Source organism: Arctopsyche grandis, chromosome 13, assembly GCF_051622035.1.
Source record: "Arctopsyche grandis isolate Sample6627 chromosome 13, ASM5162203v2, whole genome shotgun sequence".
NCBI classification, from domain to species: Eukaryota; Metazoa; Arthropoda; class Insecta; order Trichoptera; family Hydropsychidae; genus Arctopsyche; species Arctopsyche grandis.
The window spans coordinates 17,938,594-17,949,561 of NC_135367.1; the positions used below are offsets into that span (position 1 = coordinate 17,938,594).

The 10,968-nt window shown below is 34.9% G+C and overlaps 2 protein-coding genes across 2 annotated transcripts; both read left to right on the plus strand.

Moving 5' to 3' along the window:
• Window positions 1-771: 771 nt before the first annotated feature.
• On the plus strand, window positions 772-4,931 carry LOC143920657 (sphingomyelin phosphodiesterase 4). The gene is made up of 13 exons (XM_077443581.1): window positions 772-847; window positions 1,056-1,346; window positions 1,419-1,521; window positions 2,212-2,428; window positions 2,500-2,698; window positions 2,779-3,047; window positions 3,124-3,310; window positions 3,384-3,556; window positions 3,651-3,835; window positions 3,919-4,046; window positions 4,119-4,256; window positions 4,327-4,449; window positions 4,527-4,931. The coding sequence occupies exons 1-13, from the start codon at window positions 824-826 to the stop codon at window positions 4,857-4,859; spliced, it is 2,370 nt and encodes a 789-aa protein (XP_077299707.1). The 5' UTR covers window positions 772-823; the 3' UTR covers window positions 4,860-4,931.
• Window positions 4,932-6,506: 1,575 nt separating this feature from the next.
• On the plus strand, window positions 6,507-10,903 carry LOC143920654 (uncharacterized). Its single transcript, XM_077443579.1, has 3 exons — window positions 6,507-6,830; window positions 9,142-9,451; window positions 9,532-10,903. Exons 1-3 carry the CDS (start codon window positions 6,600-6,602, stop codon window positions 10,824-10,826), a joined length of 1,836 nt encoding a protein of 611 aa, XP_077299705.1. The 5' UTR covers window positions 6,507-6,599; the 3' UTR covers window positions 10,827-10,903.
• Window positions 10,904-10,968: the final 65 nt, after the last annotated feature.

A 10,968-nucleotide genomic window follows, 5' to 3' on the forward strand; every position in this document is an offset into this window, starting at 1 on the left:
TAAGCAACACCAAGCTGCCACCACTGTGAGGCAGCTGACGATGACGTGGAGCATACATTGCTTCACTGTCCTGCGTGGGATGCCCCGAGAGAGGCCCTCAAAGCCGCGATCGGGGAGGAAACGCTATGGACGGGGATGGTGATGGTGAAGAGCACCGCGACCTGAGGTGGGTCTCTGCTGTCTCCTGTGTGAGCGTATTACGCAAGGCCAGCTGCTGCCTGGTAATGCTTAAGTGCGGGTCCAGCAGGAGCTGAAAGAGAGAGGGGTTTTTAGTGAGTAAGAATCTCACACTCCCCCTGGAATTTGGGCCGGGGGGGGCTATGCAAGGTTTTCCCCTCTCACGGGGAAAAAAAAAACAAAAAAAAGACCTTAAAACTGGTCACGAGAAAATTGGTCACACACTAAAACTGGTCACACCCAAAAATTAGTCACGAAAAAACTGGTCACACGAAAATTCGACCAATTTTTAATTTTTGGGTGTGACCAATTTTCGGGTGTGACCAGTTTCCTCGTGATCAGTTTGCTCGTGACCAGTTTTAGTGTGACGGGTGATCACGTGTGACCGATCTAGAGCGACCGGTTGTCCTGTGACCGGTTCACATTTGACTAGTAATCACCGAACCCAATTTCATTATTTAGTAATATTTTTCAACCCTGTGTTCTTGAGTTTATTTAGGCGGCTTTATTTCATTTTAAAATCAGAAAAACGAACATAATTATGAAATCTATTCAAAAAAGAAGCATTGAAAAGTAGACATTTAGAACATTTACTTCGTTATGAATTTATGTTGGTAGACTTGAATGTCAACGGTCTGTCATCGAGATGTGTGCGCTTTCGGATTTACCGGTTAGTTTTATTCATTTTTATATTCTATATTTTCATTATTTTCCTCTCGAATTAATACGATATGCTATTCTTTTACAAATTGAAAATAAAACTTTATTTGAACTTATCATGAATGATGTTGATACAATAAAATTGAATTTGGTTATTGTTTTGTTTTGTACTAGATTTAGTAAATAATGCACTTGTTTATTATTTACTGATATTTCAGTCTCGACTCGAGGCAATTTTGCGTGCGCCGCTGCGTGCTCGCACCGAGCAGTTGGAAGAGCTCGCCATAACGCTTCCAGCCAAAGAATTGCAAGGCTTGCTTCCCTCATTAGTATCCAGCATATTTGGGGTCGATGGACGTCCTTCTTGGGGACTTCGGTCGACGGTGCCACCTGATGAAATTAGAATATTGTTCGACTTCCTGTCACCGGCAGGAACTATTTTTAAAATATGCTATAAACTTATAAGCGATCCTCAATTGAAGTATTCTTTCCCATTACGCTTACTGCCTGTAAGTATTCCGCTTTTATTTTAATGAAATATTTCTATACACTTCATTTACGGTGGATATAACAATAATTAGGTGGACGTCGTTCATATGCTGGAAAGCGGTCGGATTCCACAATTCTACTTGGATTTGGTGAATGTAGATCCCCAAACCAGACAAATAATTTCATTAAGTCTAAGTATCCTTTTTTTAAGTACTCAATCAAAAATATTATATTATATATGCATAGTAAGTATGAATTCTGTAATTTATTCAGTTTATTTTTCTTTCTCGTTTGCTCAATACTGAGCGTTGTGGTCATTTCTATCATCTGGTGGAATCTGGTGGACAATTTCATCCCGGTCTTGTGCCAAGTTGAAAGCACCGTTTAGGGATGATCCCGCCAGTTCTTTCATTTGGTCTAACCATCTAATGGGAGACTCCTCTCGCTCGACCTCTGTCTAATGTTCCGGTGGTTACCAGCTTCTCTAAACTTTCCACATCCTTCTTGGCAATATGGCCAAAGTAGGAAGGAATCCTTTTTCTACATGTTGTGGAGTCTCTCTGAAACTGCCAGATCTTTGAGGATGAATATGATGATTAATTATTTACATATAAACAGATGCAATCAGTGCACAGATACACGGCCCGAAAAGGAAAAATATAGATAGAAAATTATGTATGTGTACTGTAAAAAAATGTTATCAAAAATATCGATTTTTTTTATAGTATAATTTTCTTTCAGAATTGTTTGAAAATTTTTATTAAATTTAATATCAAGGTTTCACTTTGTTTAGGACCCATGAAAAGATAATTTCAGCACTTAACATGTACATTTGTACATAATATACGCAACGAAAATTTTATTTTCCTTAATTCCGCTTCTCAGATCCATTTGATTATTATATGTTTCATTTTGCTGTTCATTTATATTGTACATCGTACAATAGAGAGTCTTGGGATGCTTGGAATACCACATACTATGAATTGTCTTGCGAATATTTGTTGCACTTTTTACCAAGCGACATCAATGCGACAATATATCCTAGAGATTTAGATTTCACTGGTAAAACTCCAGCCGTTTCCCACATGCAAGTAACTAGCAGGTATGTTTGAATTTAACATGATAATTTAATTCCCTTTCTTATAAATACATAAAATTTTGTTTATTTTTAAGACACGCACAATTTCCATCATTATTAATATCGCAAGAAAATGTGGGATGCTCCGGCTTGAGTGGTTCCAGCACACAACTTCATCCGCGCGGTGAAATATGGAGATCGGAGACTGTTTTACAAGTATTCATAGACGTCTGGTTGAGCATTGCTTCGCAACAAGAACTCCCTCAAATTGATGGGGTGATGTGCCGTAATAGAGTAATTATTTTATATTATATTTAATAATGATAATATTTTTGTTTACTGGTACCAATTCTTTATGTTTTTATTAATCTCAGAGTGCATATCCTGCTAGTGAACATGTACGAATTGCTAGAGCTTTGATTAAACAATGTCATGGATTCGCTTTGGGTGGGGCGGGTGATCCAACAAGTCTCGGCGAACTTAGACGAGCCGTCCCGGGAATATTATCTCCTAGAGCTCATGCCCATATCAGACATCTGATGCACACATGGCCTCTAGATTCTTCGTTCAGGCTGGTTCTCGAATTGTGGTTCAGCTTCATACAACCATGGAGGTATATTCATATGAAAGATAAGAAAAAAGGGTATGTTTGTTCATTTTACCAATATATTAAATGTAATGTGAACATATTTTGGTTACTTATTTGGGTAAAATTATAGATTTTCAATGCGATTGGATACTTTGACGGAAGAACAACGGCCGACACGTATCGATGATTCGTTCATTCCTTTTATTTCTGAAAATTTGCTTGCGTATACTGAAATATTTCAATTAGTTGTTCCAAGATTTTTACGATTGAATTTAACTGTTCCAAAAAATGCTACTATGCTTTTCCGTCTAACTAAGGTATATTAAATTAAAAATAATTTATTTTTTCTGAATTTATGTTCCAAGTTGCTTAATTTTGAATATATTCTAGGTGTTTTCACAAACTAATCTTGTTCAATTGTTGATGGAAGTGGAAAATTCGGTTGCTTGTGATATAGAACCTATGCCTATTTCCGAGAGCACTTTAAATAATAAATCATCGCATTTATTAAATTCATCGAGTCCAGGCAAATTGGATAGAACAAATAGTAGTAAAGACAGTAGGTAAATATAGAAGAGATTTTCATTGAATTTTTAATTTGGTTAGTAAATACGATAATGTTGTTTTATTATATACTATGCCTTTTTTAAAAATTAGTAATCAACAAAATTGGGATTCAATTGATGTAACGGACGCAATAACGCCAAACCAATATCGTCCACTGTTGCTTGGTGGTGGTAGACATATGGCGAGAGATTTGCTAGTTTATGCATCACAAGCTTATTCCGAATCAGTGGAAATTCTCAAACTTAGAGAAGAACAAATAAAATTACAAAAAAGAGGTAATTTTGTGATGTAACTATTATATTATTTTTATAAATTCATACATACACGCATGTATAATAACTATAGATATATTTTCCAGGTATTTTCAGTTCCATTTATTATTGGTTTGCTGGGGATAATAATAACGATGAGATGCCATTAGAAGAAATTAAAAAAGTTCCAGTTTATTTAAGTACATCTGTTTCACAGCTTGCAAGCATTTTTTCGGTTTGTATAATAATGCAATTGTATAATAAATAATATCTATAAAGTGTTCAAACATCAACTTTTAATTTTCAGTTGGATACAAACTTCCCATTGAATAATGAATCGTATTTTAGAAATCAAAATATTTCTGGGAGCTTTTTAAATTCCTCTTTGCCTTCTAGAGAACCTGTACATAACTTCAATTATAACGTACTTATGTCTCCAAAGCAGGTAATTCCGAAATGAGTGCTGTCATCAATTATTTTTCCTGCACCTTATTCACCTTGGCAAAAATTTTCAGGCTAAAGATCGGATTAATCAAATAAAATATATGGGCGATCCAGATTTGCAACCGGTTAAATCATTCGAGAATGCATTCTTAGTTCGAGTACTGCATCAAATTTCGTCTAAGATGAATGAAATGGTAAAATATAAAATTCGAAATTAGTAATATGCATTCAACTCTGAAACGATTTTTATAATGTGTATATATTATTTTAGTATCGTCGTGAGATGGAAGATACATGGAATAGAGGTGATGTATTGGGTGTTCTGAGTAAAGAGGTTCTCGTTCCTCCGTGCGTCATTCATACATACTCTAAAAGTAGCACTCATGATAGTATGCTTATTCGTCAGACTTTGCCGCCACGGATATCTTTGCGCTATCTCGCTTCGCACTCCTTCATGTTTTGGTTTATCCTGTGCTTCGTCATCTCGTATTCAATGGGCTACAGAGTGTTCTCTTTCGTTGTATTTATTTTTGCATTTTGGTTGTTGACTGTTATTTTTAATGCTATTGTGAAAACGTTAATTCCATCAAGGAATAATACATAGAATAGTTTTACGTGTTTTTTGTATTGATTCATATGTATTTTTATAATTGAATAAATATTATAATTCATTTTATCACAATTTTAATTGATTGAAGGAGAGGCTTTAAGGAACATAAATATAATATCTAATACTCATGCTGCACAATGCATTGACATGAGGCCAATTATAATATTAATCAAACCCAATATTGGCCGCGGGTAAATAGGTATGTATTCCGAGTTGGAATGTTTATTTACATATACATGAGGCCAATATCGGATTGGATTAGTGAAATGTCTTAAAAATTGGCGTCATGTAAATACAGCATTACTTAAAAATTCGGAAATTTATCGCATTCAAAATTCAAATTCGATGATGAATTTGGCGCCCCTAGATTTTAAAGACTGGGACCGTCGAGGGGTAAGCAGTACGTGTTTTTTTAAAGATATTTTTACACGTAATAAGAAGAGGTAAGTAAAAAAAAAGCGCCAGCACGTCTTATCTATGCTATGACAATCAGGTCAAAATACCTTGTATTGACATAGGTTTATCAGTGATTCCCATATTTGAAGAAATGTAGAAAAAGCGTGTCGAAAAAAATCGAGCGTGCGCGTGCCATACGACACAGCGTGATTGCGCCTTTACATATTTCATTCTCACTTGTTTTTGTCTAATTAATGCTTCATAAAAAGAGAGTTTCTTGATAATGTAAGTGGAATATTTTGGCCACGTTAAAGTCTGTTCATACCTATCCAGCACGACCCGAATCCTGCAAGTACGGACAGTATTCTTTAGTACATTCTATGTGGACGCGCATGAATGCGTAAATGCGCATGCGCGAATGGAGTATGAATATGTCCATATAATGTACCAAATAATACTAGCCACACTTGCAGGACACGGTTCGTGCTGGATAGGTATGAACATACCTTTATTCGTGAACCTAAGTATTGCCTTCCACAGAAAATAATAGAGGGGAAATGTAGAAGGTAAATGACGCCGCTACATTCAAGTGTTGCATGTGTTAACGGCATTGACTCAATGCGAGTATCTAAAAATGTGTCGATTTTAAAATCTGATTCATATACATTTTTTTCAAGTTTCTCAAAATTTCCGTCGCCCAAAGTTTCCAGGGAAAAAGCCCGGTTTAAGGTCTGTTCATAACTATCCAGCACGACCCGTATCCTGCAGGTGTCTTGCAAGTGCGGATAGTATTCTTTGGTACACTTTATGGACGTATTCATACTCCATTCGCGCATGCGCATTTACGCATTCTTGCGCGTCCATATATGTAGAATATACTAAAAAATACTGTCTGTCCGTACTTGCAGGATTCGGGTCGTGCTGGATAGATATGAACAGACCTTTATTCCCAGGAATAAACCGGAGTTTTTCCTGCCGGCACATCTCTAAACTAATCACCGAACCCTTTTATATATGTACGTCAATTTGAACATCAATTTTGTATGATGAAACCTACGAAACGCATCAAAATTGTGAAAATCAATTTATGTTGGTATTTTTTGCAATCATATTAATATTATGGAACAATGAAAATATTTGATTTTAAATGATGAATTCCCCAAAGAATTAAGTGAATAAATGGAAATGACAGTTAAAAATAATGTGATGCTAATATTAGTGCGCGTAATCGAGTACGTTGGTAGCAGTGATTTATAGCCCGTAAACAAACGGGCTCGCAGAGCCAGTCGCTTGTCATTGGTCGGGTAGGTGGTTTGCTTTGCTGTCAATACTTAGACGATGCCCCGAAGAGTCAGCGCGGAGAGCGCTCACAGCATGGAGTGGGAACCGGAACTGGAACTGGAATTAGACCCGGGACCGGAGATGGAGCAGCTGGAACCGCCACCGCCACCTTCACCTCCACAAAAAACCCGTCTGGCCGAAGAGCTGGTCGAAGAAGGCGAACTCACCGACTCGGATCCTGAAGAGCCGCGCCCTCACTCTCGCTCTCGCACTCGCACACGCACCCAGGTTTGCCGTTTGATATTTCGCCTTCTGCTCATTGGCATTGGAATTGTTTGCAACGCTGTGTTCTCTATTCGTTTCCCCTATGAATACAGTGCAATATGTTTTGGATATTCGATTAAGTGAAAACGGCTATAAGTATAGATTTGTTTTCTTCAATTAGTGCTTAGGATTCCTAGATATTTGGGGAAGAACACATGCGTTTGACAGATGCGGAAATTTTAGAGGTTATGTTAACCCATGGCTCGGAGTCGTATCCCAGTATAATATATGTAGTGTAAGGTGATCATTAATTTAACAAATTTAAAAAAAAGGACATTTTATCCAAATATTATTTCTCAAAACTTCGATGACAACATTCTTAGACTCAATTTGAAATCATGTACCGTTTGAATTAGTACAATAAGATAAAATAAATATATTGTTTTTTTTTTGTTTATCATTTGTTTATCTTGTATTTACCTTTTTCATTTGTTTATCTTTGTAAATTTCCATTTCTTCTTATATTCTGTTTTATAACCTTTTTCCAATATTTAAAAACTTTAGTTTAGTTAAGCAATGTACTATTTTGTCATGTTATAGCTTTTATTCTTTTCTTTTTCATTTGTTTATCTTGTATTTATCTTTGTAAAAATCTGTAATTGGACTCGGATGTTATATATATTATATATTTACTCTTTGTTTTTATGCATGTATACATCTTGTTGTCTGTTGATTTTTCAATAAATAAAATAAAATAAAAATACTAGAAAGTACCGCAGCAAAATACCTGGGTTTCACCCTTGACAGGAGACTGACATGGAAATACAGGAATTACAAAAATAAAAGACAGGAACTCACCCAGCGGCTACACAAAATGAACTGGTTGATAGGTAGAAAATCCAGTCTAACATTAGAGAATAAAATTTTAGTATACAAGTCAATCTTAAAGCCAGTCTGGACATATGGTATCCAACTATGGGGAACGAGTAGTAATTCTAACGTGGAAATCTTACAACGATTCCAAAATAAAGCTCTTAGAATAATAACAAATGGCCCATGGTTTGCGAGAAACATTGAAATTCATCAACATGTATCTATACCATCAATTAACACGGAAATAGAAAGTTATACAAAGAACTACAAGCGTAGACTCGAAACCCACTCAAACAAGCTGGCAAAAGCTCTTATAAAGTCTAGTGCAAAATACACTAGACTAAAGCGCCGCAGAGTGCTCGAGTAATGGATAAAAAGCTGGCAATTAATGAATTGCCAAATCTTCTGAAAAATAAATTATGATAAAATTTGCTTATGACCGATGGGTCGATTGCAAATATCTTAAAAAAAAAATACTAGCCAATTAAACTTCTCATATAGCAATAAAAACGTGATTTTTGCTATGAAATAAAAACGTGATTCAGTGCTATTGAAAACCAACAAAAAATCATGACGCACATTTATTTAAAAATGATTTCATTTTGTTGAATGTTCTTATAAAATTCTACACAAGACTGTTTAAAATTATATTTAATATTTAATAAATATTTTTATGTTTCAATATTCAAATGCGCTTTATCACTAGACCACGTATTGTTAATCGAAGACAAAAGTTCTTCGGCAGGTGCATTAAACGGAAACAGCATTCGATTAATTTTCAAATATTTTTGTAGGAGATAATTTTTACTGAAAAATTAATATATTTTAATTCTATATATTAGATACTATTGGTTAAGAAAGTGTACTGGTTTTATCTCACGACTTACCAGGACGAATACCCAAAAAACTAGGACTATAGTAGTTACCTTAATGTACGAATAGTCACCTTAATATAGTGTAAATTGGATAGTGTTCATATGTATATATATATATTTTTTAATATTATAATTTCGTAGTACTTTTTAATGATATTACGTATGTATTCATTTTATAGAAATCAAAATGTCTTACTTCCCATGTAGATATTCCATTTCAATATCAATTAAGTGGGCCTCGGTACTTATTGGTTATACAGGCGCATTCGAGCATCGAGTATACACATTTATACTGACACATACAAATACACTGAAGCAACTGTTTTAGTAAAGTGACAGTATGCAAGCAGTGATTGACGTTACAACGAACAATAAAATTTTGGATTACTTTGATCTTATACAGATTTGTGTCTGTGTACAATATCAATAAAAGTTTCTATATTTATGATGATGTATTATATATGCATTGTCGTAAGATGGCACAAAATATCCCAAAATGATTGGTCGCAAGTGCAGTTTGCACTCGGCCTTAGTGTAGTGAAAATTATATTGATGATGATATAGAAGTATTATTATTTATGTTTCAGAAATTCTTGTTTGATGTGAATGAAGCAGATGCCATGGATATGCACTCATCTTTCAATAACACCGATCTTATCGCTATGGAAAAAAGAGCGAATCGATTCGGCTTGGATAAAAAGAGTGACGTGCTAACTCTGGATAAAGAATTGCAACAGTTGTATCACACTCTTAATATAATCAATGATGACGATGTACGACATGCTCAATTTGATACTATTCACATTCGCGGTACAGAAAAGATGAATACCAACGATGTGTTTGAATATTTTTTCACTCATAGACCTCTATTTCTGGAATGGGTGGATGAAAACTCTTGTAAGTTTACTATTTTCATTTCGTTATTATGTAATAATAAAATGTTTCATAAATTCATTGTTTCCTGATGTTTGTTTTAGGTAATGTTGTGTGGAAAGATAACATTTCCGCCGCCAGGGCTATGATATTTTATTCAAAAGCTATTAAATACGACGACGATCCAGAAGTTATGGATGAGTCTGACGAAATTTTTATTAATAATATTTGGAATGATGCTCTTCCATTGGCAAAAATACCAGTTACCATACCGGTTGGAAGATGGCGAGCTGGAGCTCCTCATCCGAAATCTGAATATATTTTTGTTCGATTTGGTAACAAAAGTGATAAGAAATTAAGTGAATCGGAAAAGCTTAAAATTATTTCTAAAAAATACGAGAATTCAGATGATGTTGATTGTGAAGTTGGTAAGTTTTCGGAATCGATGAAATCTAAGATAAAATCTGCTGTTTTATTACAAGAAGATGAAAAAACAAAGAATCCATGGGGTGATTTATGTAAAACTTGGGGAATAAACGATTCTCAGGAGGTTTTCGTGGACAGTAGCAATATTGTGGCGCGTCGAATGGCGCCAATCGTGGATCCAACGAGGAAAAACGTTAAAGACAGAATTGGGACAATTCCAGTGCATCAAAGATTGACACTTTCAAAAGATGAATCGCAATCTAATAATATAATCAATAGATTAGGTAAAAGAAACAAAGATCAACGGGAAACAAATAATAGTAATACTGAAGATGAGGACGAACACTCGAGCAGTGACGAAGAATGGAGAAGTAAGAGCAAAGTTCCTCGAATGAGAATGCACGCTGATGATGAAGAGAAGAAGATGGCAAAAACAAAAGACACTCCCATATCCGACCAGAAAAATATGAATCCAATTATCGTAGAAGTAAAAAATGAGGCATTGTCAGATGTCGACTCCGAGTCATCTGACGTCAAAGAAACATTCAGAAGTAACGTATCTCAAAATAGAAGAAAAGCTGCCGATAGAGATACTAAATCAAATGTCTACTTAAGATTAGGGAATAGAAGATATTCTTCCGAAAGTGATAGTGATGAACATGAAAATTCCACTAGAGGAAGATCTAGTGTGATAAACAAAGTTCAGTCAAACAATCGGCAAAAGTCTACAGTTGCATCAACGGTTTGGTCCAGGTTAGACTTTGTCAAGAACCGAGCCGTTCTCTCCGAGACTGAGGAAGACGATTCAGAAAATGAAAATTGTTCCGATTTACGAAATGCACTATCAAAAACCATAATTGAACAGACCAGTGATAAGCAAGATCTTCGTGAAAGAATACAAAAGAAAAGAAGTAATCAAAGAAGTCCATTGAGGATTGAAGTTACAAATGAATTGTATTCAGACAGAATGTAATATATTTTTTCATAAATTATATAGAATTAAAATGACCCACTTCAAATATAGATAATTTAATAAATATTGATTAAATGAATCTTGTTTATATTTAAAAACCTACCTATATATGTGTGTATGTACAAATATACAAAAATAAATT

Coding starts and splice junctions, on each gene's coding strand:
- LOC143920654 (XM_077443579.1), top strand. CDS start 6,600: ATGCCCCGAAGAGTCAGCGCGGAGAGCGCTCACAGCATGGAGTGGGAA. Junction 6,831..9,141: donor GCACTCGCACACGCACCCAG/GTTTGCCGTTTG, acceptor TTTATGTTTCAG/AAATTCTTGTTTGATGTGAA. Junction 9,452..9,531: donor ATGGGTGGATGAAAACTCTT/GTAAGTTTACTA, acceptor TGTTTGTTTTAG/GTAATGTTGTGTGGAAAGAT.
- LOC143920657 (XM_077443581.1), top strand. CDS start 824: ATGTGTGCGCTTTCGGATTTACCG. Junction 2,429..2,499: donor CACATGCAAGTAACTAGCAG/GTATGTTTGAAT, acceptor TTTATTTTTAAG/ACACGCACAATTTCCATCAT. Junction 3,557..3,650: donor AATAGTAGTAAAGACAGTAG/GTAAATATAGAA, acceptor TTTAAAAATTAG/TAATCAACAAAATTGGGATT.